General features: G+C 37.4%; 1 protein-coding gene across 1 annotated transcript in view; it reads left to right on the forward strand.

Annotated features, from left to right (window-relative positions):
• The first annotated feature begins 2,122 nt into the window (after positions 1–2,122).
• The window catches only part of LOC127623534 (beta-1,4-galactosyltransferase 6-like), a 38,183-nt gene continuing 23,013 nt past the window's right edge, over positions 2,123–17,292 (forward strand). The window contains exon 1 of the mRNA XM_052097903.1: positions 2,123–2,882. Within this exon, the coding sequence (XP_051953863.1) occupies positions 2,732–2,882 (151 nt within the window). The 5' untranslated portion in view covers positions 2,123–2,731. The remainder of the gene's footprint in view (positions 2,883–17,292) is intronic.

Below are 17,292 nucleotides of genomic sequence, written 5' to 3' on the forward strand. Positions count from 1 at the left end.
TGTTTATTGCTCTTTTAGTGAAATAACCCTTTTAACTGGGCTGTCGAAGCGCCCAGGGGCAAGCTGCACTGCTGTGCAGAGAAGGAGAAATCCACTGAAGTAAATCCAACAGCAATCGCTCAGAGATGGGAGGAAACAGACTGTGACTCGCAGCTCGCTGCATACACAACCGATCGACTCCGAAGAAAATGTCTGAATGAAACAAGACGCATTTCCCTCTCTTTATACCCATATGTCTGGGGGTGGGACATGCAAATTCTGTCTGCCAATTTCTCATTGCCTTTTCTCATAGATCAGAGATGCAAAAGGCTCTCAAGAGAGACCCCTAGTGTCACTTCTTCGACACAATGTCGAAGTGAGAGACAGACGGGGAACCCATCCCTCTTTTGTCCCATTTTGCTTTGAAATGTTGACCTTTACATTATGAAATATTATATATTGTACCTTTGGATTGCTGTCCAGTATGCTTCTTAGCATAATATAAAAAGCTAATTGTTATATAGTCCATGTTTAGATTTTTTCTTTTCAAAATGTACAGTCATTCGAGTTTTATTTATTACTGCTTTTGTGGAAAATCTGTATGTGTATAAAGTAAAGTGTCCCTATAAAGAATGTGCTGAGAAAAAAGGTGGCCTGGGCACAGGACAGCAAGTGAGATGGGAGGAGGTATGCATAAAAGTTATCATCAACAAATAACAATCTCCTCTAAACTTTTCCACTGCTTTGCCTACCTCCAATAAGACAGTGAGTTTGCACTGGCCAATTATATTCTGCCACAATAATTGTTCTGGTGTTAGGAAGGTATACATATCATGTATCCTTTGCTTTGTTGAGACTTCTGTTGTGAACTCTCACAGGCCATATTTTGCTAATACAATAAAGCATTGGAGAAAAAATAAAATCTGATTCAAGCATCATTCTTGAAAAATTATTTCACACTGACCAATGGCCATTGTGTTAATTTTTGGTTTTGTAAAGACTTAAATATTTTTGGGACTATGACTACAGAAACACTAGCTATTACATTTCATTCCCTACCAGCATGAGAGGAATTATAATAAATGTGTTACATTAGATAATTATTATATCAACAAAGTGCTGTATCTAGTCTATTTTGTGTTATTAGCATGTATAAGATTGTATGATAGGAATGTTATCTGAAAAGTGTGTCAAAGAGTCTGAGAAAGGTCACTTGGTAATGGCATTTATTTGCTCTACTGTTAAAAAACACATTGAAAGTGAGATGTGTTTATATCCGATTGTTCATCCTACTACTACTAAGTGGTTCTGTTAATCATAACTGCATCATTTCTGATGTGGATTGAGTTCCAATTTTTGGGGTAGGTCAGTTTAATTGGGATTATGGCTTAATACACATATCAACATTCTTCTGCAGGTCTATATATACAGTATAATCAGCTTCTTAAAATTACTTTGTTTACTAAAACATTGAATGTAAATGTTTTATGGTGTTTGAATTACCGTAATAACAAGATTGTGACAAATAATCACAATCTTGACGGTCTCAGAAGCGGAGGCAACCGTAACTTTTCCTCCACCACCTGGATTGAGGCAAGTAAATGTGCAACCACGAGGACCTACTAAGTATTGGGAATTGGGCATTCCAAATTGGGAGAAAAGGGGATAAAGTAATAAAAACATAACAGGTCAGTGTCGTAATTGTAATGCTACCTAGTCATATTCATAAATTCATTTTAGAAACATGTTTCTGCTTGTTTTGTTTATTGCATTCCATTCCCCCTGGAATCTACACCCCTGATTAAACTTAATAGCGTAATATAAAACAACGTTAAAAAAATCGTTATATTGATGATTAATTGTTAGTTAACACTAACTAACTAACTAACTAACTAACTAACTAACTAACTAGATAGTTCCCAGCCTGAGATCCATGCAAAAGTTATGAATACTGTAAATAATAGTATAGGGATTAAATATAATTTTCCCTTTTAATTCGCCTGTTATAGTACAACACAACAGACATCTGTACTGCTGAAAATAACAGAGAGCGGTTAGCATACAGGCTACGTAGCTGCAAGTTATCGCGATAACACGATAGGGTTTTCATCAGACTGCAAACGGCAACACCCTGGAGGCCGTTTTGTCAAGGGGGACTCATTACTCACGACACTTGTCGAGCCCGTTACGTTTCTCTCGGTTTGATCGCTCCCATCCCACTTATCTGTGTTCCCCCCCACCCGCAGGTCAAGCGCTTTTCCGCGCCGGATTGTATTGGGGCGGGGGGCTGGCAACTGGAGCGGGGGTTACTCGTGAGAGGAAAAAAGGGCAGACCCCTTATCATCATCATCACTTCCACTCCCTTCATCATTCCCAAACCTCATCATCAACGCGACAAGGCGTGTCTGCGGTCACTCGACTCGGCGTTGCGATAGAAACATACCGGAACATCAAGTAGCAGCTGCACACGCCGAATCAAGCGAACAAAAATGCATCTCATTGACCGCGCGCTGAGCCCGGACGCTGTTTGATGTAGGCCCGCGGCGCACAATTTGTTATTTATTTTTTTGATCTGGAAATTTCTTGACTCTGTTGGGAGAGCGCGAGCGAGCAGTGCGGCCTAGCATCCGCTGCATCCGGCTGAATGAACGATGCGGACTTTACCAGCGCCCTGATTCACCGCCACAATTCACACGGATGACCGTTTCACCACATCGGACCAGCGTCTCTTTTCTGCGATCTGCGAGTTTTCATGGGATTTACGGGGATAACTCGTAGTGGAGATACAATGTGGAAGTGGAGACGGCTGATGCGGTTGTCCAACCGCTCCTTAATGGCCTTTATCTTTTTCTTTTCCATGTCCACGACCTGCCTGTACTTCATCTATGTGGCTCCTGGAATAGGTAAGTCACTCGGCCGTATTGATCATGAGGATTGGGGGTAATGTTATCAACCGCAGCGGGTCTGTGTTAATCGCGTTTCATTCATCACTGACTCAAGACACTCACTGATCGCCACTGCGAGTGCCTACATAGGCAATATGTTTGAGCATCACATGCTCTGAATGATGCTTAGAAATGCTGTCATGCTATACATTGTAGTCTAAGTAGGCAGCTTACTGGGTTTTGAGTCACCAGTAGTTTGTTAGATTCCCTTAAAACTACCATTTGCTTGCCATGTTGGCCAGCTCCTCCTTAATTTGAAGATACGTGTTGTATTGAATTATGAACTGTATATCTGTGTATGCATGGCTCAGTTTCCTCTTGTTGAAACTTCTACGTCAAAATTTCCAAGACTTGGGTTAAGTTATCTTTCTGTGAGTTATAATAGCCTTATGTATCACAATTTAGCAAAATAACCAACGATGCAATGCACTGATACCATTTTTTCTCTCCCAATCCGATTCCAGTACCTGAACTCTCGGTATCGGTCAATACCGAAATGCGATGCAATATCAGTGTTGTTCATTTATTAATCAGTTTATAATATCTATACCTAACTGTGTGGAGCAAATTGTCGGTACTCTCTTGATTGTAAAGAAACTAAAACATACAAACTCAATTTGTGTTATTATAAAATATAGATAACAAACTATGTAGCCTATTAAGAAAAAATGTATATATATTAATATAAATAATAATAAAAACTAAAATCTTAATTATTATTATTGTTATTTCTAACAATATTTATAAATATAAAAAAATTTAGAATACAAAAATAACCTATTTCAATCATAATTTTATTTTTTTTTACTTTAAAACCCTGAGGCTTTTATTTTGACGGAATATTCCAGGAAGATGGTGACCCTGTGCTGCGTTGCTTTCAACTTGGAAAGTCGGATTTTCCAACTTCCTACTGGGAAAAGTGCAATGGAACACCACTCAAAGTCGTAATTCCAACTTGGAAAGTCGTTGTGTGGAAATTTAGCCGAAATGCAGGTGCGTGACGTCACACAATCATGTCGGCACCCAGGAAGATCTACAAAATAAGTGGTAAATATTCAGTTGCACTAAATAATACCGATAAATGAGTCAAAGTTCCTACATTACATGATATTAAAATGTGTTTAACAAACGCTGGGAGAGTAGCAGTTGTTCAAAACATGGTAAGTTATCAAGGGTGTAGATTTAGCTTGAACATTGGGGGTTACCTCCCCCATCCCCTGGAATCTACACCCCTGAAAATTATACTCCCTTTTGATAATCGTACATCTGTAGCACAAATGTTGACATTGCAGATTGTTTCTGAATTTGGTAGCCAGGAGACATCTCTGGTGACAGACAAACACCTGCTAAACTAACTGGTGCGTGTGGAATGCATTTATGGTTTGAGATCGAAGATATCAAGAAGGGAATATCCCACATCCGACTTGAATGGAATGCAGTATTACAGTGTCTGGGTGAGCTAGTTCACAGTAGTTTAATATGCTTTTCATTCAAACGATGGTGAATTGCTTCTCCCGTTCCGATTTCAGTGAATTTAAGCGAACTGCACTTTTGAACATCTGCATTTGAGATGTAGTTGTGTGTAACACAGCAGAGCACCACTCATTTACTGAAGATCTAAACTACTGAACACTCATTTACCACTCATTTACATTTATTGCTGTGCTATCATTTACAGTCATTGACAGCAGTTAAGTTTTAAAGTGTCTAACAATGGGTCAGACAGTCACTAAAGATGGGATTTGTTGGTTGGAATTTGTTTTATTTTGTCCATTATATAGACTCTTGGAACATATAAATGTTTCCACATTTAATTAGTAACGCACAGGGTTTTGAGCAAATTTATAAGACAAATAAATGTACAGGGTAATAAAATACAATCAGTATAGTTCCAATTGACAACATTTGTTTTAACAGTCATTATATGTGTGTGCATTATGATGGCTTGTGACTTATTGAATAATAATGTGTCACTGTGCATTTCTTAACGTGAAGAAAATTGGCAATACGCAGCATTGTTAATGAGATGTTTTTTTTTTTTGTGAGTTAAAGATGGATTGAAGTGAACAAAAAGGTGAGAGTCTTCACCCCATTGTACAAAATACATTTTTGATTTGTTTTGGCTTGTTTTCCAATATAAATATCTAAAACTCCTTTAAAACAATGTACATATTCTTTAGCAGCTATACTGCAGAAGAAAAGATTGTTAGCTGCGAATGTTGAATATAAAATAAAAAAAACACATTTCTAAAAATAATTTGTATTGTAAAATAATAAAATCCTTTAAAAAAAGATGCATTCACCTGAGAAGCTGCATATAAGATTTTTATACTTGGTTTTAGAGAATAGATCTTGAATATATGTATATTTTGTATTTACTGCACTAGCAGAAGTAGCCTATAACCAAGTGAAAAAATACACTTATTTAAGATACATTCTCTTAAAGCAAATCTAAATATCTTATACATTGCTTCTCTAGTAAATGTATCTTATTTTAAGGATTTTTTTGACTATTTTGAAGGGAAAACAAGATAAAAACTCTTGATAATAGGATTTTTTGCAGTGAATGTTTGTGAATTAAACTTAATTTAAATTAAATCCTTTTAATTCAGTGGATGACTTTTAGTGGTGATTTTGTCCTTTTTATTGTTAGCAAGCACATTTTTACAATCTTTTAAGTCAGGGCACAAGCTGAAAAGTCGGTTAAGGGCTAATGATTAATCGTTGCAATAATCGTCCCGGATAGTTGAATAATTGTTCTGATAATCGTTGGATTAGTCCATTATCAAAATAATTGTTAGTTGCGGTCCTAAAACGCATGTAAACAGTGTCAGTGGATTACACAAGTTTCCAGTGATTTCAGAGTGGTTCTGTGCTCAATACACAGGACTTCCATCTATATAGTGTCCTGACAGATGTTCTCTGAGTTTGGTTTGGCCTGCTGACGTGTGCTAAAATGCTGCACATTTGTGTAATCGCTCATATCTCTGTTTGACCGCTACAATTTACTATACAAATTTAAAATAACCCCATGACAGTGGGTTTTTGTGGACAGCAAGGCAGATGAGAGAATTTCACTGTGTTAAAAGGATTTTGTCTACTCGACTACAAACAACAGAAACTTCTGTTCCTTCAGTTTTCAAAATAAAAGCTTCCACCAAAATAAAGAATTGAGAGTGTGGGAGGGCGGGGCCGGGTCGTGATCATACACGGGCGGGCTCCTCATCCCCCTGCAGATGGCCGCGGCTGCTCTGTTGGGGTGGACGGTAATGGCGAGAACTCTACTACGGCGTATCCCTCCTCCTTCCCGGATTTTGGCACCAGTGGAAAGCAGTCAGTGGAAAGGAGGCGGCGAGAACCGGCTTGATGATATAAATAATATTTTAATATAAAACTGAAGCAAAAGACAAACAAAAACGGACATGTCCTTAAACTATCTCTCTCTGCCGCACAATCCTCCGCAGTCGGCCTTTATCCCTCTCGGAGGCTTGATTAGCCTGATAAGGGACCGGGTGTGTATGATCACGACCCGGCCCCGCCCTTCGCCCTGCCAGAGAGAGTTTAACAGAACTGCATTAAACCTCTCTATTAATGTGATGAACTGCACCTGCGATTATTCTGCCAGAACACCTGTATGAACTTGAAGAGATCTGACTTCATACATCCACTAAAAATCATCTTGGAATCCGTTGGTTAAATTAATTGCAGAACTGGTGAAGAAAAGAGAAGTTAGTCCTGAGAAAAGGTCCAACATCATTTGTTTGCAATTGCCACTTGGTTTGATACATTTCATCTAATTCGTTTAAATTTTACATTCATGTTTTAACTCTGGGTTAGTGTCCAGATATCTTTTGGGGTTGCTACATTATAATTATTTGTTTAGGCCTGTTTTAACATGGAACTTGCTAGTGGTTGACCGATGTTGGTTTTATCAATATCCAGTGCAGATGATGTAATGCCTGTATACCATGTCTATATCACAAAACAGATCAATATTAGGGGTGTTGTGCACGCTATTTGGTTTAACGTTCAACAGCCTGCATCTTGAGACACGTGCGTACCGTTTATGTGCTTGATAAATGGTAAGCCAATGTTTTTTTCACCTTTTGCTCTGGTTTGCAGACTGTAATTTCACAAGTTCAATGCTAAACCGTTTTAAAAACTCAGAGCATCCAGAAGCAGCTAATAAACTGCATATCCATTATGTGGCAAAAAGTATGTGGAAAACCCCTATTTTAATGAACAAGTTTAGCTACACCCATTATTAACTGGTGCATAGAATCAAGTGTACTGCCATGCGATCTCCTTAGACAAACATTTACAGTGGAATGAGGCCTTTATCTGTTACAGCATGACAATGCCTCTGTGTACACAATGAAAGGTCTACCAAATGGTTAATTGAGTATGGTGTAGAAGAACGTTGACTGCCCTGCACCAAGCCCAGACCTGAACCCCATTGAACATCTTTGTGATGAACCAACTTCAGTACAATCGGCCAATATCAGTGCTTGATCTCTCTTATGCTATTTGTGTGAACCTCTAACTACACATTATTTCAATATAAATGTATAGCTTATTTACAAACACTTTATTATTAACAAGTATACTGGATAATGTTGCAGCAAAATTAACAGTAATTCCAGTCTTCAAGCCTTCAGTAGAAAAGAAACCAGTGTTTTATTTTATTTTTTTTTATTTATTTTTTTTCCCCAAAAATGTTTCAACTTGCATCTGGACTTTTTTGTTCAATTTAGTTGAAAGATATCAGCTCACTTTTCATTCACAGTTATTTTTTGGAACCCATTCAACTTAAATATTATTATAAAATGCAAACAATTACTAATGATGATAATAATAATAATAATAAATGATTATTAATAAATTCAACAGTAATATATTTAAATCTTGCACTTTTTAAACCCTCACGCTTTTATTTTGACATTACATTCAAACTCTCTAAGAAGTCCTGTATGTGTCTGTTTATAGGTAAGTTCACAGTAGTTTAATTTGCTTCTTATTCAAATTCTGGTAAAATGCACCTCCAGTGCCTTTCTAAATGCATATTATAAGTGAACCAAACTATTGAGCATCTACATCTGAGATGTTGTTAGTTGAGTAACGCTCAAATATTGCGCAACAAGGGTGGGTGTGTCAACAGAGCAGCAGCATTCACTGACGCGATGGAGCTGCGCATACTATATATTTACTTATTAAACACAGCCTTTTGTGATTCACAGAGCTATTGCACGTCTTCAAGTGGCTGATCACTTCACGTCTGGTGAGGGGTCTTTAATGTGAAACTAGGGCAAACTAGTGAATTGCAATGTCTTATGCTTTTTTTTTTTTTTTTTTAATGCTTCTATAAGATTCAGTGATATTGTTGTGTGTATTTTGCACTGTTACGGTCATTTAAATTCTCCAAGAAACTCATCTCACACACACACACACACACACACACACACACACACACACACACACACACACACACACACATCACTTGATTATCTAATCAAAAAGACAAAAAAAATTGTATTACTGTGAGGATACATAATGAATTAAAATCAGATGCGTTTCTGATTTATTTATACGTTTCTCTTGAATGCATGAAGATATTTTTCTCATCTCTCACTACCTTTAAATATACAACTTAGCTGGCTAAAGCTTAAACATAACTGGATATAAACTAATGCAAATAGATGGTAATACATTTTATTTAAACATTTGGGTTGGACTTGTGTGTTTTTTGTCACATTGTTCTAACTGCTTGAGGTTAGCTTTTAATGTAAGTGTCAAAACCACCACCATGAGGCATCAGTGATAGTTTTTATTTCACCTCTTAAGGCCACTCTCATACTGTATAATGACAGCGCGCCCTTCCCAGCCACTCCAGCACTGGACACAATGGGGAAAATTACCGGTGTGGATTTTTGTCGATAACCGATAGTTCCAGAAATCGTTATCTGGACCGATTAATCTGCAAAACCTATATATCGATATGTCGACCTCTACTCCCTAATATGGTTTTGAAATTAAATGATCGGCAAGCACATCTGGGTGTTCAGGTATCCATATACTTTTGGCTAGTGGTTGACCGATATATCGCAGAGGCTGATAAATCATCTGGTTTTCGAAATTAAGGAATTTTAATTTTTCCAATTTGGCTGATTGATTTCTTAAGGCCACGAGGGTGCAGAGAATTTCCTGCTTGCATGTGAAGGATCAACTTAGACATGTAAACGACCAATCAGAGTTCGTTTTGTTACGTGCCATTGTGTTACTAAAATAATAGACCTTTGTTCAACAGTCTAATTTAAATGACCCGCATATCAGAGCCAGGATGCGTTAAAGTGTTCATCTGTTTCTTAACTGTCTTGTCTAATGATAGAAAGGCAAATATCAATAAAACTTGTATCATATAGGCCTACTTGAAGGGAGGACAGGGGGCGACCATTAATCCAGCAATCCGAAATGTCCTTTGTAGTCTTATGATGTCCGATTTCACAGCATAACCAAACAGTTATTGAAGCCCTATCATTAATTATGCATTGTCATATGAACAATCGGTCAGTAAATGCACTGCTTGATTATTCTTCTGGCTTGATTTAATTTCAATTAACAGTTCTTGGTTCTTAAGTTTAGTCAGTAAAGGGCAGTGCTGCTACAGAAATGTGCTGTTGGAAACACTGTCAGAGTATCTGAGGATGGTGTTCCAGCTACATCGGTGGAAAATTGCATGTAGGAGAACCGTTAATGGAACCGAAAGTCACGAAGATCATACAATTCCAGTATTTTAGAGTTCAGAACTGGATCTGTTTCCAGCACTATTCCGTACAAGTTAAGCTCAATTAACAGTGTTATGACACAATGTTGATTACCACAATTTTTTTTAATTTTGACTCGTCCCTCCTTTAAATAAAGCCAAAATCAAGGTTACAGTGAGGCACTTACAATGGATGTGAAAGGGTGCAATGCTTTGAGGATTTAAAGGCAGAAATGTGAAGCTTATCATTTTATAAATGCACTTGCATAAATCCTTCTGTTAAAAATTGTGTTATTTGAGCTGTAAAACTGTTTAAATCGTTAATTTTAGTCGACGCTGATGTTGTGGGTTCGTACTATGCTTATGTTGTTGGTCCTACCTGAGGATGTGAAACTAGACACCAAAAGATTCCCTTCAACATTCCAGTCCAACAGTCAGACCTACGGCAGAAATGCCACTGTAAAAATTCTGCGTTTTGGCCTCTTCACTTTCTTGGCAGGGAAAGCATCTGTAGTAGCCTTGGATTTCAGGGAATTTATTGACATCTCTGGACACCCCTGCAATTTGAGCTCAGTCCTGAAGTTTCCCATTACTTTCCATCCTGAAGTTACCATAGCAGCCATTGAATGAGCCAGGTTCCTTCAAACATGGGTGATTCTTGATCAAGGCCTCTGCAACTATGCTGAAATGTGCATCCTCTGGGTAGGCCTTGTATTTGTAAATTTCTTCTGGAAGTCTACTCAGGATATCAGACATCATTTGGGAGCTTACGTCAACATTTTGTGGCTCACATGGTGCTCTGAATCTGTGTCATAAGAAAATTGGGGTATTGGAAAGGCCTCTGGCCACTGTTGTTTTCGAGATGATACAGGCTCAGTGGAGGAGAGGAGGACTGTGTCATTTGATGCCAACGAAACAGTCATCAGACTCGAATGAAATGGATGATGTGGTCTCAATGGCACTGCTCAAATGTGGATTTGGTTGCTGGTGGATCACCTTGATTGTCCCCAAATCCTTAAGTTCAGTAGTAGAATTCAGATTGAAAAAGTAATTGCCAAATACTTGGTCCATGTATTGTTGTCTGATGTTGCCCTTTAACCCAAAGATAGTCTTTATCTTGCTTAGAAGCTCATCTATTGTCTCTGGTATGCCATTTGGAAGAGTCAGTTTTTCAGTGTTGTTCTCTCCCAAAATCACCTTCAGACTTGCAGGTGTCAAACCAGCCATGGCAGTATGAGAAGAGAACACAAGCAGTTAGTAAGGTTCAACATGTGAGGCAAATCCACTCTAGGTGTCCCACTAATTTCTGATTGGGGTGTTGACTTCTCTTTAAGTAGGATAATGTGGATGGAGAATTTATTGTAGGACTGTGGTATTAGACTGCATTAGTTTTAGGTAGGTGGACCTTACTATGCATAGATATGAAATAGGGTTGGGAAACTATAGGAAAGACAGAAGAGAATTTGCTGCAAAGACTTCAGAATTTAAATATACTGGAATGACTTACTTTTCTTTCAGTCAAGAATATATTCTTGACTGAAAGTATAAGAATATATATGGAAAGTGGACCTTTTATCTCAAATTGCTTTTTTAACAGGGTGTATCTCGCAGAGTGTACTGGCTAGTTTTTCAACAACTGACTTGTCAAACTGGCATCCATGATCTTGTAATACAAGGCAAATTGTCTTTTGAGTAATGGGCAGAGAGACAGAGCCAATCAAAATGTTTAACTCCTGTAAAGGCTAATTTACAGCTGCATTAAACACAAGATACATATTTCTAACTTAAGCAAAACTGAAGCAATTTTAAGCTCAATATCTTTCTCCAAATTTTCTGAAAACCCACTGTCAAAAGCAGAATCTAAATTGACATTGCCCTCTATGGTTTCGCCATCTGATTTATCACTGGCAACACAGTCACAATATTCTTCAACAGAATTTATCCCAAGCTTAAAGACGTTTACTGTGCCAGAGTGTTTTCTGTATATATGACTTTTGAAGTTCTCATATATTTTATATATATATATATATATATATATATATATATATATATATATATATATATATATATACACACACACACACACACACACAACTTTTGAACACGCATGTTACAGTTTCCTTATTTTTAAGATGCTGAAAGATGTGTTGAAAATATTCCCTTTCTGTGGAGAGCTGATTATGACCTCAAATATGGCATTTGAATGTGGATACGGCTTTGGTAACTGTTGGGCAGGGTGATTTCTTGACAAATGGCTCAATAAGGCGTTCCAGGTCTTGAATCTACATGTACAATTTAAGTACCGGAATTTCCGGACTATTGAGCTGGCCTGAATATAAGCCGCACCCACTGAATTTTCCAAAAAATATTATTTTGAACATAAATAAGCCGCACCTGTCTATAAGCCGCAGGTGCCTACCGGTACATTGAAACAAATGAACTTTACACAGGCTTTAACGAAACACTGCTTGTAACAAAAATAAATAGGCTTTAACGAAACACGGTGTGGCAGCGGGGGCGTGGTCAAGCGCCCGTCCGGGAGAGAAAAGCGGTAAGGGCGCTTGCATCAAGTGCTGAAAACTGTCACACTGGTGTCAGGGTGACAGTTTTCCCAAGAAGGACACGTGAAGCAGGGCACTTGACGTTCCAGGTAAGGCTTTTAATGGCCACAGCAATGTAAGTTTCTCAATTCTTGGACTTCTATGCGCCAACACTAGACTGACGTGTGTCTGTCACTCACTCACACACACACACACTCTCTCTGCTGCCTTTTTATGCCGCTCTCCCCACGCTTACTGAAATTAGACACATGTGTTAGACATTAGCTCTGGTGTAAGCTCCCTTACCGCTTTTCTCTCCCGGACGGGCGCTTGACCACGCCCCCGCTGCCACACACGGCTTGTAACAAAAAAAAAAATAATTAGCAGTAAACAGTAGCCTAGCAAGAAAGTCATTGGTCACTATCTTCCTCCTCTTGTGCACATGAAACCACTGAAGTCATCTCCTTCGGTGTCGGAGTTGAATAGCCTCAGCTTTAGTTGTCTTTTTGCACTGAGTCAATTCATCACGCTGCTGTTTCCAACGTCTCCCATGCAGCAGCTCTAGTTCCTTTTCCAACAGCCAGATCAATCGCATTCAACTTGAAAGCTGCATCATATGCATTTCTCCGTGTCTTGAGGGTGACAAAATGACTACCGTAATCAGAATGATGGGAAGTTTGAGCGCGCTCGATTTAATCTAAACAGTAAACAAAAAAAGTTGATTTGACTTTAACCCGTTCGGCAATTTCATTGGTCTAATGAAAGCTTCATGCTGCCAAAAAACTGAGCACGTCACAGAATGTTTTTTTTTTTTTTTTTTAAATAAAATTTGAAAGCGGGAAAAATCCATATATTAGCCGCATCGTTGTTTAAGCCGTCGAGGTTCAAAGCGTGGGAAAAAAGTTGCGGCTTATAGTCCGGAAATTACGGTAAGTGCAAGGATATGAATGGCCCCATCCATAATGCACATGTTGCAATTTGTAGTGCTTGAGCAGTTCAAAGAGACCTCCTTCCTAAAGTAATTTCAATATAAATCAAGTGGGGGAAAAAAATACATTGCCCTTGTTCTATGTACAACTGAACAGGAACACTAATTTTTACACAAAAAAGGCCTGTATTGGGTGCCCCATCATTTACATTGAAATGAATTTTGAAGGTGGGTAGAATATATTAGTGAACTCTGCTTTGTACATCTGACTTTTTAAACCTACCCTTTAAGTATAAAAAGCATGCAACAAAAAAGGTTTGAGGTCAAGGGCAGCAGGATATTTGCAAATGGGTGGGAGACATATAAGCCTGAAAAAAGTTTTTATTTTTTACTTCAAATATTAGGCATAAAAAAAAAATTAGTTGTGTTGTACTGACTCTTGCATTTCCCAAAATATATGTGGTCTTTTAGATTTTGTATTTGAAATTGGATTTATTCACCAATTTGTTGCATTCGTGCCTAAAATTGTCATATGGTGTGACAAAAGTTATTCTATTTAAAATGAAAATGGGATATACTCTCCTAAGTAACTAACTTCAACATAAATCGTTATCATTACTATCTTAAGATTTAACATTTCTTTTGTGCAGATTCATTAGATTTTGTATTGTTTTTCTAAATCATCATGCAAAGGAAGTCATCTCTCCTCAGCCTTTCCAGATATTTTAGATTAATTATGTTAAACCCGGTTATAAATCTATGAAAATGATTGTGACTCTTGCTGATACTATTTCTCTTGTGTTCCGTTGACTTTTTATGATTTATAATTAAGAAAGTATTTTTACTGGCACAATTCTGAATGTCACACCACATTATATAGTGTCACACTATATGATGAACTGCACCACACCACAATTTGTCAATGCAAAAAACTGTATTTTATTTGCATTCAACATTCAATTAATTCAATTCAGTTAACATTAATCAAAATCAAAAAACATACTAACATTGTTTTAAAACTTTTAAAATTATAAGAAACTCAGAAATATGAGTAAATCAAACACCATCTCACCATCTCACTTCAAGAACATTCAACATGAACAATTTAAAATTAAAGGAGAGTGTGTTGTAACAACAATTATAATTGTTAAACAGTAAAAAACAAATCAATTTACAATTAGTTGAATGTTTTAGATTGAAAATTCATAGATATTAGTAAAACCAGATACAGTAAAAACATACAATGTATCATTTGCATTATCCAATGAATCTTTAAACAAAAACAAAAATGTGTATTTCACATGGGATCTTTAAACATCAGTTGAAGCTGAAAAGCCGAAAGCTGATGCTTCAAGAGATGGAGGGGTTAGGTTCATAATGGCATTCACTTCTTTTTTTTTCTGTATTTCTTTTGTGCATCTCTCTCATTTTTTCTTGTCTTGAAGGAGGAAGAGACTGTACACTGAATGCCTTGAGTTTTCCCTTTTGTTTCTTCTCTTTATACCTGGTAATGAAAAATATGTAATTAAGATATTTTCGTTCCTTTCAGTTTCACCATCTTGATAATAGTATCATGTGTTGAAGTTACACTATGTTGTGGCCTAGACTTTCATCCCTATAGTAGGTGTCTATTCTGTGTGAACTGGCATGATCTCTTTACTTTTTCCTCCTTTCCCTCAGGACCTCCTCTCTCCTTTCATGGTCAGCATTGAGTCTTTCCCTGTATTTTTGTGTCCTCTCTTTACTTGACATTTCTGCCTGACAGACAAAACATTGCATCTTTTAATAGGCAAAGCATTGCAAATATGGTGAAACATGGTTAAATTAAGTAAAAAAATTGAAAAGAAATACATTAATTGTATAGGTAATTTAATGTTCACTATTAAATTCATTTAATATGTTTTGAATAGTTATTTATTTATCATTAAAAAAGATAAATATGTTTGTAATATGTAATATTGTGTGACAAATATATCATATGGTGTGACTTAGAAAAACAGTCACACCATATGATACAGTGTCACACCATATGATGTTTTGTTCAGTTAAGCTAATCTCTTGGTTAACTAAAAACAGCTAGCTTATACTTAGCATGTAAATTACCACATGGCAGGAATGATTTTAAAGAATTAATAAGTAAAATTTGTGTAAAAGTGTTTTATTTTTATGTAAATAATGTCACACCATAAGACACAAAACATTGACCACTAGTGAGCATATCAGATACAGAGCTTTTTAATCAAAAATTAAAAAGCCAGAACTCACCTCTTGACCTTGCAAACCACTCCAGAGATGACACTGCAACTTCCTGGTTGAGTGTGGACCTCTTCATCATAATGATGTCCAAATTATTTCCCATTCAAAATATAAATTGCAGTGTCACACCATATGACGCCCATTTTACGGACAAAATGTATTTGGACAGAACTTGCTTTAAAATCATACACAGACATCAACACTTTCTGTGTCTGTTGAAATATCCTAATTCTGTTACTTAAACTGTAAATCTATCAATTATTTATACTTTGCTGATATATATTGTCATATTAGTAAGGTCACACATATCCCGGACAGTCACACCACATGACAATTTTGATGTTTAGATAAAAATTTGAAGTAGAGGTCTTTATACACCAACTACAGCTATGATATGCTGGAATAATATCTTGTCAGAGGAACAACATGAAGATATATATTTTTAACAAATACCCATTTTTAGTAGGTTATGACATCATGGACGGGTAGAATTGCATGTCATGTCTCCCACCCAAATATTTATTTAAAAATATATTAAAAGGTAAAAGCCTTATTTTTGCATGTTCGCTGTTGGAGGCTCAGTTTTCAGGAGCGTTCACCTTTCAGGGTGTTGTTTTTTTAATATAGTTTGAAACACAAGTTACGTTATCCACATGACTTAACTGTTAGGGGTATAACAGTTATGACCCGGACCAGATATGGAGAAAGAAAAACCAGGAGTCGAGAAGTTCAATTAAAGAATCCAAAATTTACTGAAGTATAGTTTGCAGTGAAATTGGTAGAGCCAGCGGCAAAGTCTCAAGAGGAGATCGAAAGCTAACTCGTACATTACACAAAATCTTACATCAGGCTTCATTCATGACATGAAAAGAACAGCCCAAGAATAAACATTGTCCAGTCCGCTAAGGGTTAACTTTTTGATTTCATGCACATTTCTTCGATTTGAGCTCGTCAGAGCAGAGCTGTTTACAGCGTGTGCCCTGCTCGTTTTGGTCAGAACTACTCAGAAAATTCCCTTTATCAGACGTTTTCCTTGGTCACAGTTGAAAATCACGACCGAAAAGATTTTAGCAGCAAATATTTTACGCGGATAAATTAACTATAGCAGCAACAATAATGGATTTCTACCAATTTCACCACAAAGTATTCTTCACAAACATCCTGGTCACATATACTGATCCATACCAATTAGGGTCACAATTTATTTACTTACTTTGGACCGCTCCTGATGCATCCCTGGCAAAACAATCCCTATTGTATTATTTATTTTATAACTAATATCTGAATCCCTAACTGCCTGATTCACTAAGCTCGGGGTACCCCTATCTGAGGTGGAAGAGATTGAGCAGGTTTACTGTGCCAATGGACCTCTCGTCCAGGGACGCACTCTGCCGGGGTGGTGCTTCACCCATGCCCACCTGGGCCCCCTCACAGAGCACGTTTCACTTGCGCTGTTTGCTGTTGCCCCTTAAACAGCTCTCTCAGCGACTTCTTATACTTTCAATAGTATAATTAAAGGTGGGGTATGTGATTTGCAGAACGGCCGGCAGATTTTGAAAATACACAACTCTAAGGTCCTACCTTCTCTCCTCCAACGCTGGCCCTGACTCCACCCATTCGAAAAACATGGACGCGCAGTCATGCACGAGCGAAAACTCAGATGCGCAGTGTTCTAGCAGTGTTCTAGACTCACTAGTCAAACAGTGCATTCACCTGTCAGACAATTTTTCAGAGCAAATTGTTGACACAGCAGGAGGAGGGGTTCGCATACCACTCTTGAAAGGTGTAGAGCTGATTTTCTCATAACTGTAAAAAAAAGAACATAGCCAGCCCTGGCATCTGTACAGCGGTCTTCTATTCAAAACAGGATTCATAGAAATGTGG

Source organism: Xyrauchen texanus, chromosome 30 (assembly GCF_025860055.1).
Source record: "Xyrauchen texanus isolate HMW12.3.18 chromosome 30, RBS_HiC_50CHRs, whole genome shotgun sequence".
Classification (NCBI taxonomy): domain Eukaryota; kingdom Metazoa; phylum Chordata; class Actinopteri; order Cypriniformes; family Catostomidae; genus Xyrauchen; species Xyrauchen texanus.